Below are 25,120 nucleotides of genomic sequence, written 5' to 3' on the forward strand. Positions count from 1 at the left end.
TGTTGGAAGGTGAACCTTCGGCCAAGTCTGAGGTCCAGAGCACTCTGGAAGAGGTTTTCATCCAGGATATCTCTGTACTTGGCCGCATTCACGTTTCCTTCAATTGCAACCAGTCGTCCTGTCCTTGCAGCTGAAAAACACCCCATAGCATGATGCTGCCACCACCATGTTTCACTGTTGGGATTGTATTGGGCAGGTGATGAGCAGTGCCTGGTTTTCTCCACACATACCGCTTAGAATTATCACCAAAATGTTCTATCTTCATCTCATCAGACCAGAGAATCTTATGTCTCATAGTCTGGGAGTCCTTCATGTGTTTTTGAGCAAACTCTATGCAGGCTTTCATATGTCTTGCACTGAGGAGAGTCTTCCGTTGGTCCACTCTGCCATAAAGGCCCGACTGGTGGAGGGCTGCAGTGATAGTTGACTTTGTGGAACTTTCTCCCATCTCCCTACTGCATCTCTGGAGCTCAGCCACAGTGATCTTGGGGTTCTTCTTTACCTCTCTCACCAAGGCTCTTCTCCCACGATTGCTCAGTTTGGCTGGACGGCCAGGTCTAGGAAGACTTCTGGTGGTCCCAAACTTCTTCCATTTAAGGATTATGGAGGCCACTGTGCTCTTAGGAACCTTGAGTAATGCAGAAATTCTTTTGTAACCTTGGCCAGATCTGTGCCTTGCCACAATTCTGTCTCTGAGCTCCTTGGGCAGTTTCTTTGAGCTCATGATTCTCATTTGGTCTGACATGCACTGTGAGCTGTGAGGTCTTATATAGACAGGTGTGCGCCTTTCCAAATCAAGTCCTATCAGTTTAATTACACACATCTGGACTCCAATGAAGGACTAGAACCATCTCAAGGAGGATCACAAGGAAATGGACAGCATGTGACTTAAATATGAGTGTCTGAGCAAAGGGTCTGAATACTTATGACCATGTGATATTTCAGTTTTTCTTTTTTAATAAATTTTCAAAAATTTCTACATTTCAGTTTTTTTCAGTCAAGATGGGGTGCAGAGTGGACTTTAATGAGAAAAAAATGAACTTTTTAGAATTTACAAAATGACTGCAATGAAACAAAGAGTGAAAAATTTAAAGGGGTCTGAATATACTTTCCATACCCACTGTAGTATAATGTACTCCCCATAGGCCTACATATAGTATAATGCACCCCCATAGGCAGACTCTATATAGAATAATGCACCCCATAGACCTCCATATAGTATAATGCACCCCCATAGGCGGACTCTATATAGTATAAAGCAACCCCATAGGCAGACTCTATATAGTATAATACACCCACATAGGCGGACTCTATATAGTATAATGCAGCCCCATGGGCAGACTCTATTTAGTATTATGCACCCCCATAGGTTTCTATAGTATACAACACCCCTATAAAAAGTATAATTCACCCATATGCCTCCATATAGTATAATACACCCCCATAGGCAGACTCTAAAGTATAATGCATCCCCTACGCAGGTTCTATACAGTATAATGCACCCCCAAAGGCAGACTCTATATAGTATAATGCACCCCATAGGCAGACTTTATATAGTATAATGCACCCCCCATAGGTCTCTATAGTATAAAGCACCCCCATAAAAAAATAAAAATTCAATACTCACCTCTCCTCCTTGCTCCCCGCGCTGCTCTGAGCGCCCGCACATCTCAGGACAGCGGGTGTCAAGTGATGATGTCATCGCGCCCAGTCAGTGTCTGCGTCAGTGACGTCAGATACGGAGAGAGACTGATGGGAGAGGGAATGTCACGCTCCCTCTCTCATCATTGATAATAAATGGGTAAAAGAGGCTTGGGGAGTGTTTTGTACACTTAAAGGACTTTTCTCTGTGTGTGTTTATTGCTTTTGACTACAGGGTTAGTAATGGGGGTGTCTTTCTAACCCCTGGGCTTCACGTCAGCAGACATTACACAGCTGACATCAACCCTAAAACCATTACCCCACTTGCCACCGCACCAGGGCAAGTGGGAAGAGCTGGGCAAAGCACCAGAATTGGCGCATCCAATGGATGTGCCTTTTCTGGGGTGGGTGTGGGCTGCTATTTTTAGGCTGGGGAGGGCCAAATATGGATGGCCCTTGTCAGTCTGAGAATACCAGCCCCCAGCTGTCTGCTTTACCTTGGCTGGTTATCAAAAATAGGGGGGACGCCACAGCCTTTTTTATTTATTTAAATAATGAAAAAAACGACATGGGGGCCCCTCTATTTTTGATATATAGAGGGGACCCGATGCCTTTTTTTTTTAACATATTGCGCAAGCCAATCACAGCCATGCCGATACTTGGCATGGCTGAGATGGGGCTGGAAGTGCCCATACTAGAAAAGCTTGTTGATTGGCTGGGCTGCAGCCTTTCAAAAAACTTTATTTGTGCTGTCTGAAAAGTAACATGGACTTCCCGGGGAAGTCTATGTTCGGGATCCATGTACGGACAGACCCCTAACTTTACCGTTCAGGTTCGCCCATCCTTAGTCATCATATTATATAGTACTGTGTACTTACAATTACTCATTTTGCCTTTCTACCCAGATAATTCTTCTCTTTTCTCTTCTCTATGTAGAATCAGGAAGTCTCTTCTCTCTTTCCCCTTTTCAAATCCTGACCCAGTTGCTCCACCTCCCCCTAACAGGGACTTTTACAGTGATGACTCATGAAGGGAAGAGAGACTTGTTTGTACATAGAGCTTAGATGGATTCAGCTTGTCAGTTTTTAGTCACGTGATGTCATAGACCTAATGGAAAAGAGAAGAATTAACTGGGTAGAAAGGAAAAATGAGAAATTGTAAATACACAGTGCCATATAATATGATGACTGCAATATGTTAAAAGAATAAAAAAAATGATAGAAGGATGAGGAAGAGGAGTGCTTCTTTAATGGCTGCCATGTGATGCTACATTCCTGCAGAGGAAATGCCAGGCTTGTCACAACTTGGTTCTGCAAAATCAGCTCTTTCCAGAAGTGCCAGAGACCGGTGTGATCAGATGATTCCCGCCTGAAAGAGGGTGAAACATCTCCTTTAAACTTTCCCTGTAGAAAACACTTTATAACACCAATGTACATCGATAGATAACACAACCCTTGTATAGACTGCCCCGTAATTGCAATTCAGCATCAGTCAATTTTAAGTCTCGGGATTGTTCAGATTGGATACAAACGTAGCAAACTGTCAATTGTGAGAAGTATAAGGTTGAAACATTGTTTCCATTCACTGACAGCAAATAGACGTTCAATATGCTCTAACTCATGCAAAGTCTATTAGAAAGTTGCAGAACTTTTGTATTACATCTATAGGCTTCATTTGCAGAAAACAGGAGGATTCCCATAATGTATAATCTCTTTAAGTCCAATGTGCCCCCAATATAAGGTCTCCAGAGTGTCTCATTCCGATCCGCAGCGCGGCGCTGATTTTCCTCCGTCACATCACTGCTATAAGTACAAATCTTACTTCTTCATTTTGGAAATCGCCAGATACAAAAGTCAAGGATGCTCTTTGCGGCCGCCTTGTTCTATAGCTCTGGGGTTCGTCATATTGTAGCATTGGTCTATGAGTCACCCGGAGCATAAATCCCTCTCCCTGATAGAAGCGATCACCAGTAAACAGATCGGCAATTCATACGTATCCTGGAAGAATTAATGGCTTACATTAATGGCAAATCTTATTTTCTGTCTTTCTAGACAAGGAAAATGGGTTTATACATTCAAGGTGTCGGTAATTACTGAAGCTTTTCACCCAAACACATCTGATCATCTCACAATGTTTTGCTCAGAGGATGCAAAACGCGTCTTGTCTTCTCTGTCACCGAGTTCACGTAGGTGCAGCAGAATCCACGTGTCAGGCTCGCCCCCACATCACATCAGCACATGAAGTCCTGAGCGAGAACATAGAGAACGGCGCAGAACATCCGAGAGTGGAAACCGGGCAGCTCATTCACTGCTACACAACACAGCAACCGCAGGAAAAGGCAGATATTCACTGGAAAGGATGAGGAAATGTCCCAAAGACAAACAAAATACTGCACAATCCTAAAATAAGCTTCACTGCTTAACTCTGCTGCATCCCCATCATGTCTCAGGGGAGAGCAATGATATTCTTACTAACTGCTCATTGCAAAGGAACGGAGGAAAGGTGAAAGGAACACGAGAACATCTGCACATAACAACAACTGCACAAATATTACTCTGACACTATATATATATATATTCATAGGAAAAATAATGTAAATATATATATAGAACTACTGTAATAATTCCCCCTATGTACAAGAATATAACTACTATAATACTGCTCCTATGTACAAGAATATAACTACTATAATACTGCCCCCTATGTACAAGAATATAACTACTATAATACTGCTCCTATGTACAAGAATATAACTACTATAATACTGCTCCTATGTACAAGAATATAACTACTATAATACTGCCCCCTATGTACAAGAATATAACTACTATAATACTGCTCCTATGTACAAGAATATAACTACTATAATACTGCTCCTATGTACAAGAATATAACTACTATAATACTGCTCCTATGTACAAGAATATAACTACTATAATACTGCTCCTATGTACAAGAATATAACTACTATAACACTGCCCCCTATGTACAAGAATATAACTACTATAATACTGTCCCTATGTGCAAGAATATAACTACTATAATACTGCCCCTATGTGCAAGAATATAACTACTATAATACTGCTCCTATGTACAAGAATATAACTACTGTAATACTGCCCCCTATGTACAAGAATATAACTACTATAATACTGTCCCTATGTGCAAGAATATAACTACTATAATACTGCCCCTATGTGCAAGAATATAACTACTATAATACTGCCCCTATGTACAAGAATATAACTACTGTAATACTGCCCCCTATGTACAAGAATATAACTACTATAATACCGCTCCCATGTACAAGAATATAACTACTATAATACTGCCCCTATGTGCAAGAATATAACTACTATAATACTGTCCCCTATGTAAAAGAATATAACTACTATAATACTGCTCCTATGTACAAGAATATAACTACTATAATACTGCCCCTATGTGCAAGAATATAAATACTATAATACTGCCCCTATGTACAAGAATATAACTACTATAACACTGCCCCCTATGTACAAGAATATAACTACTATAATACTACCCCCTATGTACAAAAATATAACTGCTATAATACTGCTCCTATGTACAAGAATATAAATACTATAATACTGCCCCTATGTACAAGAATATAACTACTATAATACTACCCCCTATGTACAAGAATATAACTACTATAATACTGCTCCTATGTACAAGAATATAACTACTATAATACTGCCCCTATGTACAAGAATATAACTACTATAATACTACCCCCTATGTACAAGAATATAACTACTATAATACTGCTCCTATGTACAAGAATATAACTACTATAATACTGCCCCTATGTACAAGAATATAACTACTATAATACTGCCCCCTATGTACAGGAATATAGCTACTATAATACTGCCCCCTGTGTACAGGAATATAACTACTATAATACTGCCCCCTAGGTACAAGAATATAACTACTATAATACTGCCTCCTATGTACAAGAATATAACTACTATAATACTGCCCCTATGTGCAAGAATATAACTACTATAATACTGCCCCCTAGGTACAAGAATATAGCTACTATAATACTGCCCCCTGTGTACAGGAATATAACTACTATAATACTGCTCCTATGTGCAAAAATATAACTACTATAATACTGCCTCCTATGTACAAGAATATAACTACTATAATACTGCCCCTATGTGCAAGAATATAACTACTATAATACTGCCCCCTGTGTACAGGAATATAACTACTATAATACTGCCCCCTATGTACAAGAATATAACTACTATAATACTGCCCATATGTACAAGAATATAACTACTATAATACTGCTCCTATGTACAAGAATATGACTACTACTAGATGGTGGCCCGATTCTAACGCATCGGGTATTCTAGAATAGGTATGCGGCCGACCGGGTGCAAGCAGCAGAGCGGTGTTTAAATTTTGCGCCAAAATCGCTGATTGGTTGAGGCCAGCAACCGTGACCAATCAGCAAAGCGGTGTTAAAATTTGGCGCCTATATCGCAGATTGGTCACGGCCGGCGGTCGCAACTAATCAGCAGAGCGGGGTTTAAATTTGGCGCCAATAATGCTGATTGGTCGCGGCCAGCGAACGTGACCAATCAGCAGAGCGGTATTTAAATTTGGCGCCAATAATGGTGATTGGCCACGGCCTGACCAATCAGCAGAGCGGTGTTTAAATTTGGCTCTAATAATGCTGATTATTCGTGACCGGTAACCGCGACCAATCAGCAGAGCGGTGTTTACCTTTAGCGCCAAGATCACTGATTGGTCGCGTGCGGAGAGCGCGACCAATCAGCGAATCGTATTGGTGAGGAGCGGGGAGCGGAATCGTATTGGTGAGGACCGGGGAGCGCCGCTGCCTGTGCGGATACTTCCGCTGCGAGAAGCCGGGACATGAGCAACTGCTCGCAGCAGAAGTATCGCGACTCGCAGCGCCGCTCCCCGGTCCTCCCTTGACACCCTAGCCGCTGATCTCCCCACAGTATCCGCATGGTGTTACAAAGGTCCGGACATTTGTGTTAAAAATCGCTGATTGGTCGCTGGCGCTGCCCGCGACCAATCACCGATTTGGGCGCCAAATTTAAATATCGGCCGCGACCACTCACCGATCTTGGCTCCACATTTAAACACCGCTATGCTGATTAACTTTTGCGGTAAGATCAGTGATTGGTCGGGTCCGAAGACCGCGACCAATCATCGAATCGTCTTGGTGAGGACCGGGGAGCGGCACTGCCTGTGCGGGTACTTCCGCTGCGAGAACCCGGGACATGAGCGGGCGCTCGCAGCAGAAGTATCCCGACCCAAAGCGCCGCTCCCCGGTCCTCCCTTCCGCATGGAGGTCAACGACGCCATTGGTCCTTCCGCTGCTACCAGCCGGGAGATGAGCGCCTCGCGCCGGTCATCTCCCGGCTGCATCTCCGTCCCGCAGATGGGTCCGGCCGTCGAGGTCCTTCTGCTGGTACCGGCCAGGAGATGAGCGCCTCGCGCCGCTCCTCTCTCGGCTGCATCGCCGCTGAGCTCCGTCCCGCAGATGAGCTGCTAACAGCCGCCATCTTTTTTCAGAAATCCCGCGGCGCTGATTGGCCGCTGCCGGACCAATGAGCGATGCGGGATTTCCTGGACAGACAGACAGACGGGATAAGACAATTATATATATAGATAATACTGCCCCTATGTACAAGAATATAACTACTATAATACTGCTCCTATGTACAAGAATATAACTACTATTATACTGCCCCCTATGTACAAGAATATAACTACTATAATACTGCCCCTATGTACAAGAATATAACTACTATAATACTGCCCCCTATGTACAAGAATATAACTACTATAATACTGCTCCTATGTACAAGAATATAACTACTATTATACTGCCCCCTATGTACAAGAATATAACTACTATAATGCTGCCCTCTATGTACAAGAATATAACTACTATAATACTGCCCCCTATGTACAAGAATATAACTACTATAATACTGCTCCTATGTACAAGAATATAACTACTATAATACTGCTCCTATGTATAAGAATATAACTACTACAATACTGCCTCCTATGTGCAAGAATATAACTACTATAATACTGCTCCTATGTATAAGAATATAACTACTATAATACTGCTCCTATGTACAAGAAAATAACTACTATAATACTGCCCCTATGTACAAGAATATAACTACTATAATACTGCTCCTATGTACAAGAATATAACTACTATAATACTGCCCCCTATGTACAAGAATATAACTACTATAATGCTGCCCCCTATGTACAAGAATATAACTACTATAATACTGTCCCCTATGTACAAGAAAATAACTACTATAATACTGCCCCTATGTACAAGAATATAACTACTATAATACTGCTCCTATGTACAAGAATATAACTACTATAATGCTGCTCCTATGTACAAGAAAATGACTACTATAATACTGCCCCTATGTACAAGAATATAACTACTATAATGCTGCTCCTATGTACAAGAAAATGACTACTATAATACTGCTCCCTATGTACAAGAAAATAACTACTACAATACTGCCTCCTATGTGCAAGAATATAACTACTATAATACTGCTCCTATGTATAAGAATATAACTACTATAATACTGCTCCTATGTACAAGAAAATAACTACTATAATACTGCCCCTATGTACAAGAATATAACTACTATAATACTGCTCCTATGTACAAGAATATAACTACTATAATACTGCCCCCTATGTACAAGAATATAACTACTATAATGCTGCCCCCTATGTACAAGAATATAACTACTATAATACTGTCCCCTATGTACAAGAAAATAACTACTATAATACTGCCCCTATGTACAAGAATATAACTACTATAATACTGCTCCTATGTACAAGAATATAACTACTATAATGCTGCTCCTATGTACAAGAAAATGACTACTATAATACTGCCCCTATGTACAAGAATATAACTACTATAATACTGCTCCTATGTACAAGAATATAACTATTATAATACTGCCCATATGTACAAGAATATAACTACTATAATACTGCTCCTATGTACAAGAATATAACTACTATAATACTGCTCCTATGTACAAGAATATAACTACTATAATACTGCCTCCTATGTACAAGTATATAACTACTATAATACTGCTCCCTATGTACAAGAATATAACTACTATAATACTGCCCCTATGTACAAGAATATAACTACTATAATACTGCTCCTATGTACAAGAATATAACTACTATAATACTGCTCCTATGTACAAGAATATAACTGCTATAATACTGCCCCCATGTACAAGAATATAACTACTATAATACTGTCCCCTATGTACAGGAATATAACTACTATAATACTGCCCCTATGTACAGGAATATAACTACTATAATACTCATCCTATGTACAAGAATATAACTACTATAATACTCATCCTATGTACAAGAATATAACTACTATAATACTGCCCCTATGTACAAGAATATAACTACTATAATACTGCCCCCTATGTACAAGAATATAACTACTATAATACTGCCCCCTATGTACAAGAGTATAACTACTATAATACTGCCCCTATGTACAAGAATATAACTACTATAATACTGCCCCCTATGTACAAGAATATAACTACTATAATACTGCTCCTATGTACAAGAATATAACTACTATAATACTGCCCCCTATGTACAAGAATATAACTACTATAATACTGCTCCTATGTACAAGAATATAACTACTATAATACTGCTCCTATGTACAAGAATATAACTACTATAATACTGCTCCTATGTACAAGAATATAACTACTATAATACTGCTCCTATGTACAAGAATATAACTACTATAACACTGCCCCCTATGTACAAGAATATAACTACTATAATACTGTCCCTATGTGCAAGAATATAACTACTATAATACTGCCCCTATGTGCAAGAATATAACTACTATAATACTGCTCCTATGTACAAGAATATAACTACTGTAATACTGCCCCCTATGTACAAGAATATAACTACTATAATACTGTCCCTATGTGCAAGAATATAACTACTATAATACTGCCCCTATGTGCAAGAATATAACTACTATAATACTGCCCCTATGTACAAGAATATAACTACTGTAATACTGCCCCCTATGTACAAGAATATAACTACTATAATACCGCTCCCATGTACAAGAATATAACTACTATAATACTGCCCCTATGTGCAAGAATATAACTACTATAATACTGTCCCCTATGTACAAGAATATAACTACTATAATACTGCTCCTATGTACAAGAATATAACTACTATAATACTGCCCCTATGTGCAAGAATATAAATACTATAATACTGCCCCTATGTACAAGAATATAACTACTATAACACTGCCCCCTATGTACAAGAATATAACTACTATAATACTACCCCCTATGTACAAAAATATAACTGCTATAATACTGCTCCTATGTACAAGAATATAAATACTATAATACTGCCCCTATGTACAAGAATATAACTACTATAATACTACCCCCTATGTACAAGAATATAACTACTATAATACTGCTCCTATGTACAAGAATATAACTACTATAATACTGCCCCTATGTACAAGAATATAACTACTATAATACTGCCCCCTATGTACAGGAATATAGCTACTATAATACTGCCCCCTGTGTACAGGAATATAACTACTATAATACTGCCCCCTAGGTACAAGAATATAACTACTATAATACTGCCTCCTATGTACAAGAATATAACTACTATAATACTGCCCCTATGTGCAAGAATATAACTACTATAATACTGCCCCCTAGGTACAAGAATATAGCTACTATAATACTGCCCCCTGTGTACAGGAATATAACTACTATAATACTGCTCCTATGTGCAAAAATATAACTACTATAATACTGCCTCCTATGTACAAGAATATAACTACTATAATACTGCCCCTATGTGCAAGAATATAACTACTATAATACTGCCCCCTGTGTACAGGAATATAACTACTATAATACTGCCCCCTATGTACAAGAATATAACTACTATAATACTGCCCATATGTACAAGAATATAACTACTATAATACTGCTCCTATGTACAAGAATATGACTACTACTAGATGGTGGCCCGATTCTAACGCATCGGGTATTCTAGAATAGGTATGCGGCCGACCGGGTGCAAGCAGCAGAGCGGTGTTTAAATTTTGCGCCAAAATCGCTGATTGGTTGAGGCCAGCAACCGTGACCAATCAGCAAAGCGGTGTTAAAATTTGGCGCCTATATCGCAGATTGGTCACGGCCGGCGGTCGCAACTAATCAGCAGAGCGGGGTTTAAATTTGGCGCCAATAATGCTGATTGGTCGCGGCCAGCGAACGTGACCAATCAGCAGAGCGGTATTTAAATTTGGCGCCAATAATGGTGATTGGCCACGGCCTGACCAATCAGCAGAGCGGTGTTTAAATTTGGCTCTAATAATGCTGATTATTCGTGACCGGTAACCGCGACCAATCAGCAGAGCGGTGTTTACCTTTAGCGCCAAGATCACTGATTGGTCGCGTGCGGAGAGCGCGACCAATCAGCGAATCGTATTGGTGAGGAGCGGGGAGCGCCGCTGCCTGTGCGGATACTTCCGCTGCGAGAAGCCGGGACATGAGCAACTGCTCGCAGCAGAAGTATCGCGACTCGCAGCGCCGCTCCCCGGTCCTCCCTTGACACCCTAGCCGCTGATCTCCCCACAGTATCCGCATGGTGTTACAAAGGTCCGGACATTTGTGTTAAAAATCGCTGATTGGTCGCTGGCGCTGCCCGCGACCAATCACCGATTTGGGCGCCAAATTTAAATATCGGCCGCGACCACTCACCGATCTTGGCTCCACATTTAAACACCGCTATGCTGATTAACTTTTGCGGTAAGATCAGTGATTGGTCGGGTCCGAAGACCGCGACCAATCATCGAATCGTCTTGGTGAGGACCGGGGAGCGGCACTGCCTGTGCGGGTACTTCCGCTGCGAGAACCCGGGACATGAGCGGGCGCTCGCAGCAGAAGTATCCCGACCCAAAGCGCCGCTCCCCGGTCCTCCCTTCCGCATGGAGGTCAACGACGCCATTGGTCCTTCCGCTGCTACCAGCCGGGAGATGAGCGCCTCGCGCCGGTCATCTCCCGGCTGCATCTCCGTCCCGCAGATGGGTCCGGCCGTCGAGGTCCTTCTGCTGGTACCGGCCAGGAGATGAGCGCCTCGCGCCGCTCCTCTCTCGGCTGCATCGCCGCTGAGCTCCGTCCCGCAGATGAGCTGCTAACAGCCGCCATCTTTTTTCAGAAATCCCGCGGCGCTGATTGGCCGCTGCCGGACCAATGAGCGATGCGGGATTTCCTGGACAGACAGACAGACGGGATAAGACAATTATATATATAGATAATACTGCCCCTATGTACAAGAATATAACTACTATAATACTGCTCCTATGTACAAGAATATAACTACTATTATACTGCCCCCTATGTACAAGAATATAACTACTATAATACTGCCCCTATGTACAAGAATATAACTACTATAATACTGCCCCCTATGTACAAGAATATAACTACTATAATACTGCTCCTATGTACAAGAATATAACTACTATTATACTGCCCCCTATGTACAAGAATATAACTACTATAATGCTGCCCTCTATGTACAAGAATATAACTACTATAATACTGCCCCCTATGTACAAGAATATAACTACTATAATACTGCTCCTATGTACAAGAAAATAACTACTACAATACTGCCTCCTATGTGCAAGAATATAACTACTATAATACTGCTCCTATGTATAAGAATATAACTACTATAATACTGCTCCTATGTACAAGAAAATAACTACTATAATACTGCCCCTATGTACAAGAATATAACTACTATAATACTGCTCCTATGTACAAGAATATAACTACTATAATACTGCCCCCTATGTACAAGAATATAACTACTATAATGCTGCCCCCTATGTACAAGAATATAACTACTATAATACTGTCCCCTATGTACAAGAAAATAACTACTATAATACTGCCCCTATGTACAAGAATATAACTACTATAATACTGCTCCTATGTACAAGAATATAACTACTATAATGCTGCTCCTATGTACAAGAAAATGACTACTATAATACTGCCCCTATGTACAAGAATATAACTACTATAATACTGCTCCTATGTACAAGAATATAACTACTATAATACTGCTCCTATGTACAAGAATATAACTACTATAATACTGCCTCCTATGTACAAGTATATAACTACTATAATACTGCTCCCTATGTACAAGAATATAACTACTATAATACTGCCCCTATGTACAAGAATATAACTACTATAATACTGCTCCTATGTACAAGAATATAACTACTATAATACTGCTCCTATGTACAAGAATATAACTGCTATAATACTGCCCCCATGTACAAGAATATAACTACTATAATACTGTCCCCTATGTACAGGAATATAACTACTATAATACTGCCCCTATGTACAGGAATATAACTACTATAATACTCATCCTATGTACAAGAATATAACTACTATAATACTCATCCTATGTACAAGAATATAACTACTATAATACTGCCCCTATGTACAAGAATATAACTACTATAATACTGCCCCCTATGTACAAGAATATAACTACTATAATACTGCCCCCTATGTACAAGAGTATAACTACTATAATACTGCCCCTATGTACAAGAATATAACTACTATAATACTGCCCCCTATGTACAAGAATATAACTACTATAATACTGCTCCTATGTACAAGAATATAACTACTATAATACTGCCCCCTATGTACAAGAATATAACTACTATAATACTGCCCCTATGTACAAGAATATAACTACTATAATACTGCCCCCTATGTACAAGAATATAACTACTATAATACTGCTCCTATGTACAAGAATATAACTACTATAATACTGCTTCTATGTACAAGAATATAACTACTATAATACTGCCCCTATGTACAAGAATATAACTACTATAATACTGCCCCTATGTACAAGAATATAACTACTATAATACTGCCGCTATGTACAAGAATATAACTACTATAATACTGCCCCCTATGTACAAGAATATAACTACTATAATACTGCTTCTATGTACAAGAATATAACTACTATAATACTTTCCCCTATGTACAAGAATATAACTACTATAATACTGCTCCTTATGTACAAGAATATAGTACTATAATACTGTTCCTATGTACAAGAATATAACTACTATAATACTGCTCCTATGTACAAGAATATAACTACTATAATACTGCTCCTATGTACAAGAATATAACTACTATAATACTTTCCCCTATGTACAAGAATATAACTACTATAATACTTTCCCCTATGTACAAGAATATAACTACTATAATACTGCCGCTATGTACAAGAATATAACTACTATAATACTTTCCCCTATGTACAAGAATATAACTACTATAATACTGCTCCTATGTACAAGAATATAACTACTATAATACTGCCCCCTATGTACAAGAATATAACTACTATAATACTGCCCCTATGTACAAGAATATAACTACTATAATACTGCCCCCTATGTACAAGAATATAACTACTATAATACTGCTCCTATGTACAAGAATATAACTACTATAATACTGCTTCTATGTACAAGAATATAACTACTATAATACTGCCCCTATGTACAAGAATATAACTACTATAATACTTTCCCCTATGTACAAGAATATAACTACTATAATACTGCCGCTATGTACAAGAATATAACTACTATAATACTTTCCCCTATGTACAAGAATATAACTACTATAATACTGCTCCTATGTACAAGAATATAACTACTATAATACTTTCCCCTATGTACAAGAATATAACTACTATAATACTGCCCCTGTGTACAAGAATATAACTACTATAATACTGTTCCTATGTACAAGAATATAACTACTATAATACTGCTCCTATGTACAAGAATATAACTACTATAATACTGCCCCTATGTACAAGAATATAACTACTATAATGCTGCCTCCTATGTACAAGAATATAACTACTATAATACTGCCCCCTATGTACAAGAATATAACTACTATAATACTGCTCCCTATGTACAAGAATATAACTACTATAATACTGCCGCTATGTACAAGAATATAACTACTATAATACTGCCGCTATGTACAAGAATATAACTACTATAATACTTTCCCCTATGTACAAGAATATAACTACTATAATACTTTCCCCTATGTACAAGAATATAACTACTATAATACTGCTCCCTATGTACAAGAATATAGTACTATAATACTGTTCCTATGTACAAGATTATAACTACTATAATACTGCCCCTATGTACAAGAATATAACTACTATAATGCTGCCTCCTATGTACAAGAATATAACTACTATAATACTGCCCCCTATGTACAAGAATATAACTACTATAATACTGCTCCTATGTACAAGAATATAACTACTATAATACTGCTCCTATGTACAAGAATATAACTACTATAATACTTTCCCCTATGTACAAGTATATAACTACTATAATACTTTCCCCTATGTACAAGAATATAACTACTATAATACTGCTCCCATGTACAAGAATATAACTACTATAATACTGTTCCTATGTACAAGAATATAACTACTATAATACTGTTCCTATGTACAAGAATATAACTACTATAATACTTTCCCCTATGTACAAGAATATAACTACTATAATACTGCTCCCATGTACAAGAATATAACTACTATAATACTGCCCCTGTGTACAAGAATATAACTACTATAATACTGCTCCTATGTACAAGAATATAACTACTATAATACTGCCCCCTATGTACAAGAATATAACTGCTATAATACCGCCCCTATTTAGTTCTCTATGGGTCCTTTTGGCTGCATATTGCGGTAGTGTTGCAGAGATGGCTGGCTCTTATATGTTCTTTATGAATTTTCGGTCATATGAATATTATGGATGATGTTTTCTTCAGTTTTGGTTGTAGATAATTTTCCCACTTAATCTTTCCTGATTCAGAAAAGTGTCGTGTTCTTGGCTCTGGAGATATTATTTTTATCCTTCAGAAATTATTGGTTTGGATTGTAAATATTCCGATTATTAACATTAGCATTATTTCAGACAACATGGCTCCGTTGTGTTCAGTTTACGATACGGAACATTAATCGCACACATTGTATGGAGCCGATAACAGAGGAACCAGAAGACGATACTGAAAACATTTCCAACCTATTGTGGAAAAATAAGTTAGTAGGTGAATGATGCGGGAGGAGGGCGGCAGGCGATTATCTATGCATATGAATTACAGATCAATTGCAAATGTCTGTACTATAGAGGCGGCGCGGCGGCGGCAGAGGAGCCTGTGCCGAGAGACATTATGTAAATGTGCCACTATTTTTACATTTCTTGAACATAAATTCTACATACGATGAGCGGCTTAGCTCACATCTAATAGTATGTGGCAGGAAATGAAACCGGGGGAAATCGAGTTTGATTGAATTTATCTTTTCCGAACAGTGAGTGGTGTAACGGCGTGAATATGAAATGGAGATAAAACGCTCCTGTCCTGATCAGGCGTCTGATACGCCGATTATTTTTTCTCTTAGGAACAGATGACAATGAGACTGGTGACAAAGTTGTTACAATTTGTCATCTTTGATTCAAAAAAATGTTCTAGTTGTTATTGGAAACAGTCAGCAAGTTTGTGGACAAAACCAAAACTCCCAGCATGGCGGAGTGCCTTTACGACAAGGAGGAGAGCTACTTCTCTCCATCAGGCATTGTACAGTCATCTGATAGGAAGAAGACACTTTTTGCATTATGCAAATCAGCAGAGCAGATGCCGATCAAGCAGGGGATACCGGGAGATTTCACAGCTTTAATTTTTGGAACTGCAGCTATTACAATGCAATCTATTCACAAAGTTTATTAAGATGATGCATAGAACATGCTTTATGGTTTTGTTACAATGTGTCTTTGTAGAATAATAATAAAAAAAAAAAAGCCATCAGCCTGGAGTGGAGGACAGGAGAAAGCTTCTCACCGAAGAAGCACAAGCCTATGAAGCAGTTTGAGCAGGGCTAGGTCAGAATGGATTTTTAGCCCAGGCTTAGATATATATTATCCCTTTCATTGACAGCAAGCAGAGATATTGAGAATGATAAGGAACGAAAACACAAAGGAGGAGTTAGGCTATGTTCACACATCATGTTTTTTTTTTTTGGCGTCAATTTTCTACAGCAAAACCTGCTCTTCTAGGGCATTTTTTTCAGGATTTTTCTTGCAATTTTGGTGCTTTTTTTTGATGCGTCCTTCTGTCTCTTTTTATGCATGTACATAAAGTTTTGTGAAAAAAAAAGGACCCCATTCTATTTTGGCATCAAAAACGTTTTTTTCCAGCGTATTTTTCACCTCTCATTACTTCCTATGGGTGAAAAAAACACTGAAAGAAGTGATATGCTCTATTTCCCCCCCAAAAAAAACATGCGAGGCACAAAATCCTGAACAAAAAAAAAAAAACATGATGTGTGAACTAAGAATTCTGGAATCTCATTGACTTTGCTGGTATTGCAAAAGGCAACTAAAAATTAGCTTAAAAAACTGCATCAAAAAACACTGGAAAAAAAACCATTATGTGTGAACATAGCCTAAGAGAAAAAATAGTCCCCAAATTTGGTAAAAGTTCTTTTTGTACAAAAGTTAGGGGACTTTTTAGAACTTTTTCCGCAAACCCGAGTACTTTTCCATGCAGAGCGGAGGTAGCACAAAAAATATTACTCTAATTTATGACGCATTTGACTCCAGTGGGATTTTACTCAAGACTGTTGTGTGCAACGTTCCCTTATTTCTATGACTAAGTTGCAAAACCTTTCATTATATAGTGATCGGGATATATTGGTAACACACTGGACGCCGGCCCTTTAAGCTGGACCCGGTGATTTATGAGGCTTCCACGCTTTGCATACATTGTTAATGACCTGAATTTGCTGAATTTGCAGATTTCTCTCATTTGATGGAAATGCTGCAGGTTTACATATTACATTTGTGTATACAGCTTGTTCCGCGGCCGGCTGGGGGGTGTCCGGGGGGGGGCGGAGCGCGACCTCCAGCTTTATCACGCAAATGCATAAACAAACACTAAGTCAGATAAATATTTATCGATGCCGCACAATCAATCCTGTGCAGAAATCACGCTGCAGCAAAAAGGAAAGTGGCCGGCTTAAAGGCACGGTGGCACATAATTAGTGTACTGAAAAATGTGCTCAGTGCTCGTTACATGGAATGAGATGGCCTTAAGGTTCAGCATTAGGAGGAGGGCGGCTTCCTACTGTAATAAGAAGCCATTGAATGTTTCTTCTCCGCTGCAGATTATTACTCCGGTGTGAGGGATCAGCAGCGAGCGCCTCGCGGTGGGCAGAGCTCCTCTTATTTAACTCTGTGATCCACTCTATCCCTCGGCTTCTCAGGCAGATGAATAAATTGATCGATCGGCTCAATTGATTTTAGGCTTTCCAATATCCAAAGCGTAAACTTCATAATTTCAGACACGATTACGTGTTGCCTGCGGCTCGTCATTTCTTGGAAACTCTTACGATCCAACTCGAGGCAGATCGAACTCGGCCAGTGTCGTGAATTATCGCTGCTGTGAACTGCGGACAGAAAAAAATCTCTGCAGTTACAGCCGAAAATCAGGGGGGTACCGGCTCTGGATGAAAAGACCCCACTATTTATGGAGAATTTTTAAGGCGATGATTCATTGGAAAAATTTTTTTTTGCAAATTAGTTCATACCACCGATAGGAAAAACCTTCAAGCAAAAATCATTGTAGGGGGCAGAGATCTTGGAGGGTCCTCAGAACAACAGTAGAAAGGTGGCACACCCTCAGGGCCATATAAATCGGACAGAGATCGGCGCGCAGTGCACGGACTGGCCGGCGGCTATCTCGATCATGACAGCTGCGGACAGAGCTACATCCTGATGTATACGGCACTGCGCCTTTAGGCGTTAGTGTACATTATAGAGCGCTTGTTCCTTTGGAGCCGACCGCTGGGCTCCTTTAAAACTTTAGCAGGAAGGAGGAAGGAACTGCATGTCAAAAAGCTTTAAATAGGATTTATTACTGGTATTTCATATCCACAAATGAGGTCCAGAAAATAGACGGTACAAGGGTTACTGCCCATGAATTGGAAAGTCCAGGGCGCGGGGCGGGCTTCCCCAAGAAAAAGTCAAACCAGGACCCAGTCCTGCATCCTTTGTGCGCTGTGTATGCCGCCCACCCCATGCCCTGAACTTTCCAATTCTAGTGCAGTGACCTTTGCATAGAAGCCTGATGAGGAGCGATATACCTGAAACCGTGCACCACTTATATCCTGGACCTACTGCGGTGATTTATGGACATGAAATAACCAATAATAAATCCTATATAAAGCATCTCTCTGTGCCGCTCGGTGTGCAGCTCCTCCCTCCTGCTTAGTGTTACCTCCGTCACCAAGGATCCTCCTCGCATCGCTCTTCGTGCATTTTTAGGGGTAAATTTATAAAACTTAAAAAAGTAACGTAACAAAGTAACATTTAACCCACATGTTCTCTCCTAATAAGTCTGTGTTCACACATTGCAGCTCTTGACATGTGTTTTTTTTTCTTTGACACATTTGTCCAGAGTTGCAGCAAATTTGCAGCAGTTTTACCGCAAGTTTTTGGATTTCTGCAGCAAAAAAAATGCAGTGAGGTTGTGAACAACATAGGTGACCATTTTGAGTTTGAAGCGCGGCTTAAAGGGGTTATCCCAGACTTTTGCTACTTTTTTGCTATGGGGCTAAAAGCTTACTGTCAGGTTGTTGCCAACTGCCTAGCTGTTCTATACGGCACAGAGCAATCACGGACTGCTCCTGCCGGCTATTCTGCGCCTTCAGTCGACCACACGTCAGTAGAGCAGATCTTTTCTTCCACACAGGGCATCACTGCCAATGTCATGCTGATTGACAGCCATCCTCACAGTGAGGAGGTGGGGAGCCGGCTGTCAATCAGCCTGACATCAGCCCCATCAACAGAGCAGAGCGGAAGAGAAGAAGCTGCTCTGCTGACATGATGTCAGGGGAAGCCGCAGAATTTCCGGCAGGAGCGGTCTGTGCCTGATCTGAGCCGGCAGAGATCGGTGCCGGATAGAACAGGCAGGTAGTTAGAAACTCACGGCTGGTAAGTTCTTAGCCCCATAGCGAAAAATAAGCAAAGTCCCGGATAACCCCAACAACCGGTCGTGTGCGTCACATTTGTAAGCGGGTAAGTGGCAGTCAGATCAGAAACCAGTATAGAAGGTTATGGGTTATTCCCATATTCATTGTTGGATAATTTTGTAAATGAAATCAGTTTTGCTATTTATTGCTTATTAAAAATTTGCAGCTGTTTTTTGCGATCGTAACACTTGTTCACAGCTCGTTGCCTAGGAGACCGACCACTGCTGCGGTGTAACTTGTAAGAACTGCGCTGAAGCTGTCGGAGATTAGGGTGTAACAGCGCTCCAGCAATCCGGGTCAGCGTTAATGCTCATGAGAAAAAAGTGCTTGCAAAGTCTGCGGTCTATCAGCAATGGTCGGTCTCCAAAGCGACGAGCTGCAAACAAAACAAAAGTGTTAATATCTCAAGAACGGCTGAAACATTTTACAAGCAGTAAATTGCAAAAATGCTCAAATTTACAAACGCTGTCTGACAATATTGGTTTATTAAGATGGTTAATAAACCTTTATAGGTAAATTGGCGACAATATAACATGAGGAACGCGCCGGTGCATCCATCAGCCAATCAGGAACTTAACACATTCCTTTTACATCTTATCTATTTTTTCCTTTAGGATTTATTAGGACTTTTCACCTCTTTTCTATGCAAAAAAAAAAAAAAAGCAATAAGAGAGTAAAAAGGACATTTTCGTTGGCACAAGTTTACCCTCCAATGAGCATTTCTTCTGCACTCTATATACATATTACTGAGGCTGGAAAATAAAAATTTGAAAAGTAAAACGTCCCGAGAAATAGATTTTGATTCTCTGTGATCGGATAACTTTCTAATTTGCACTTTTGATCTGAAATCAATGAAGATAATGAATGTGAAGTTGATGAATCTGCAGCCGTTCCCGCGGGCCGGACGCCTCCACTCATTAACGTGTTCTGGGTTTGGACTTTACAGGCTTCCGGTGACGAGCGGTTCCCCCAATAGGATGAACGCCGCTGGTTCTGATGAATACTTCCACAGCTTGAACCATGCGGAACAGACTTTCCGTAAGATGGAGAGTTATCTCCAGCAGAAGCAGCTCTGCGACGTCCTCCTGATTGCTGGAAACCACAAGATCCCGGCACACAGGTAAGAACCCCATTTACAGCAGATGCAGAATACAGCAGGACATTTGGGGACACAACTGGCGGAGCAATCAGCTTGGTTTCTGATGCCGCAGGTGGCCTACAGGTCTCGCTACCATACCAAAAAAATAAAAATGGCGCAAGGTTGGTGGGTGCCGTGTTATAGGCGTTGCATGGTGCGGCTGCAGGACAGACAGCTGGACTCTACGATGCGCTTTATTGCCCTCCCCGTCCTCCTGATTGCTACGTATATGGCTGTGCAAACAGTTCTAGAAGAGGTGATGCGTCTATGGCCTCATTCAGAAGTGCAGTTTTTATCGTCAGTGTACTTTGTCATATCTTCATCACTTTGTCCATGTGTCCTTTTTTTGGCGATCAGTGATTTTTCACATGAGTAAATAGTTCATAGACCAAAAAGTTTTACAACTTGTATTCGGCCGATTCATATAAATTCAGTCCAAATTTAAATATAGGGAAGAGGAAGGAAGGGGTTAAAAAAAAACTTTTTTGTACTCACTTTTATGCCACCTTTACTGCAGTTCTGGTCCTCTGCGCCGGTCTTATATTCTTCCTCCATTCCTATCCTGGCTCTGAGGACAATGGGTCCCGTGATCGGTCTCAGTCACACGGTGGGGGGGGGGGCAATGTATGTCACGACCAAGTGCGGACGATCACGGGCCTCAACGCTAAAATGGAGTGACGGAAGAAAAGAAGATGGTTGCAACGGACTGGGGTAGAGGATGTGGCAGAAAAGGTAACGAAAAGGTGAGAAAATGGTATTTTTATTTTATTTTATTTTTTTAACATTAACCCTTCGTGGGCCCTAAACAGAATCCAGTATAATGGCGGCTGCCTGGATTCATGCAAATCAAATATTGAAAAATTCTGATTCTAACAAATCCAAATTTTTAAAGAAATTTGTAAAAAATTAATTTGTTTTGAGTCGATCATCTTATCTCCAGTGGTTCTGATTTACTTGGCTTCTCTATCCCCCGGAAATTATTAGCCAGGGGCAACCGAGCGGCCGCTCAAAGCTTGTGCTCCGTGGCCCCCACTCATAGGGGTCCATGTATGTAATTAGCGTGTCCCAAATATTAGCCCGTTCTGCACCGAGTCACCTCCTGTTCTTCAATCACATACACTCGCCCACCCCTGTGACTTTCTGCCCGTAGGTTGGTCCTCAGCGCGGTTTCGGACTACTTTGCTGCAATGTTCACCAATGATGTCCGAGAAGCTAAAGAAGAAGAGATAAAAATGGAAGGCGTGGACCCTGATGCCCTTAAATCTCTTGTACATTATGCTTATACAGGTACCGATCGCTGGATGTTGTAGACTTGCAGGATGTGCCCTATATTTTAATGCTTTTTAAAAACAGTAATAGAAAACTAAAACTTTGCATAAATGTATAATAAAAGTGAATATAAGAAGCTATAATACATCTTATCAGAGAAATATTCTTGTTTCTCCACTTATGAGCCCCTTCTCCTCCCTTCTGAACTTTCATTCACTCCGAAAACCCCCCCCCCCCACTAAAATCCATCATGCTGAGGACAACATGGGCTGTTGGCTCACTGAGAGATCAGATTACAACTGGCTATTAGAGTATCGAAGATGGGGAGGGAGAAGAGAAGCAGGTAGACAGTGCTACCGATTCTAGTAAGTGTTTTATCTCACCATAGAGCTGGATTCACAGCTACACTGCAGTAAGCCATGAACAACTTACGCCCCTGATACTTAAAGGATCTGCTGAAGCTCCACACTCAGACTGCTCAGTTCAGCAGGCAAGAATAAACTGTCGATGCCCAGGATCCATTTTACAACATTCAACCAGGGACATATCATCCATGGACACATGTAAATTCCCACTCAAGAAGAACAGATTCAGTTTGGAGTTTAAAAACAAATAACGCACCCGTCCTCTACATCGGACATTATATCAAGTTGCCTACTTTCGAAATGTGCTTTGAGTCCATTGTGAGAAATGCATAATGCAAATGGTTTTGTTATATGTCCTCCAGGCTGCGGCTTTCAAATAAGTGTTTTTTTTCTCACTCAAGGCTGGATTCCCAGTTACGCTGCTCAGTACTGCTATATAATGTTATAATGTCTCACATACTGTTGTTTCTCTCTTGTAAGTGTTCCATATCATCCCAGAGCTGGATTCACAGTAAAGCTGCTCAGTACTGTTGTACAATGTCCCCCTTGTTGCTGCTTCTGAACGTGTGCTTCATAAACACAGAAGAGCAGGAATCTCTCATGTTTGTGTGTGCTGAGCATGGGAGACATTATAGCAGGTAATTTCCATCCACCAGCTCAGAGAAAACTGGAAATTACAGATAGAGGCTGCAAAAGAAAAACTGGTGGAAAATGCAGAATACAAGTCATATAATGGCCAGAAATTGTGTTATTTCTCATGTACAAATAAAGGACAGATTATTCTGAAAAGTCCTGTGAAACGTTAGGCAGGAAAAACTACAACATCCGATTTGCAGACACTTCCCCTTTAATGTCATTGCAAACAGAGCCTAAATATCTAAAGGAAAGTAAAAAGGATGGAGGCACATGAGATACAAAGAGATGGAGATACTTGAGATACAAAGAGATGGAGATACACGAGATACAGAGAGACGGAGATACACGAGATACAGAGAGACGGAGATACATGAGATACAGAGAGACGGAGATACACGAGATACAGAGAGACGGAGATACATGAGATACAGAGAGACGGAGATACACGAGATACAGAGAGACGGAGATACATGAGATACAGAGAGACGGAGATACACGAGATACAGAGAGACGGAGATACACGAGCTACAGAGAGACTGAGATACATGAGATACAGAGAGACGGAGATACATGAGATACAGAGAGACGGAGACACACGAGATACAGAGAGACGGAGATACATGAGATACAGAGAGACGGAGATACAGAGAGACGGAGATACATGAGATACAGATAGACGGAGATACACGAGATACAGAGAGACTGAGATACATGAGATACAGAGAGACGGAGATACATGAGATACAGAGAGACGGAGACACACGAGATACAGAGAGACTGAGATACATGAGACACAGAGAGACGGAGATACATGAGATACAGAGAGACGGAGATACACGAGATACAGAGAGACTGAGATACATGAGATACAGAGAGACGGAGATACATGAGATACAGAGAGACGGAGATATACGAGATACAGAGAGACTGAGATACATGAGCTACAGAGAGACGGAGATACATGAGATACAGAGAGACGGAGATACAGAGAGATACAGAGAGATGGAGATACATGAGCTACAGAGAGACGGAGATACACGAGATACAGAGAGACTGAGATACATGAGATACAGAGAGACGGAGATACACGAGATACAGAGAGACGGAGATACACGAGATACAGAGAGACGGAGATACATGACATACAAAGAGATGGAGATACACGAGATACAGAGAGACGGAGATACACGAGATACAGAGAGACTGAGATACATGAGATACAAAGAGACGGAGATACACGAGATACAAAGAGACGGAGATACATGAGATACAGAGAGACGGAGATACACGAGATACAGAGAGACGGAGATACATGAGATACAAAGAGACGGAGATACACGAGATACAAAGAGACGGAGATACATGAGATACAGAGAGACGGAGATACACGAGATACAGAGAGACGGAGATACATGAGATACAAAGAGACGGAGATACACGAGATACAGAGAGACGGAGATACACGAGATACAAAGAGATGGAGATACACGAGATACAGAGAGACGGAGATACATGAGATACAGAGAGACGGAGATACATGAGATACAGAGAGACGGAGATACATGAGATACAGAGAGACGGAGATACACGAGATACAGAGAGACGGAGATACACGAGATACAAAGAGATGGAGATACACGAGATACAGAGAGACGGAGATACATGAGATACAGAGAGACGGAGATACATGAGATACAGAGAGACGGAGATACATGAGCTACAGAGAGAC

At 40.5% G+C, this 25,120-nt stretch overlaps 1 protein-coding gene across 1 annotated transcript in view; it reads left to right on the forward strand.

Annotated features, from left to right (window-relative positions):
- KLHL4 (kelch like family member 4) overlaps positions 1 to 25,120 on the forward strand; it is a 351,644-nt gene that overhangs the window by 163,442 nt on the left and 163,082 nt on the right. Inside the window, exons 2-3 of the mRNA XM_073642176.1 lie at positions 20,930 to 21,103; positions 22,272 to 22,408. Of these exons, the coding sequence (XP_073498277.1) occupies positions 20,930 to 21,103; positions 22,272 to 22,408 (311 nt within the window). The remainder of the gene's footprint in view (positions 1 to 20,929; positions 21,104 to 22,271; positions 22,409 to 25,120) is intronic.

This window comes from Phyllobates terribilis, unplaced genomic scaffold, assembly GCF_046119375.1.
Source record: "Phyllobates terribilis strain yellow unplaced genomic scaffold, ASM4611937v1 Scaffold_7__3_contigs__length_470593459, whole genome shotgun sequence".
Classification (NCBI taxonomy): domain Eukaryota; kingdom Metazoa; phylum Chordata; class Amphibia; order Anura; family Dendrobatidae; genus Phyllobates; species Phyllobates terribilis.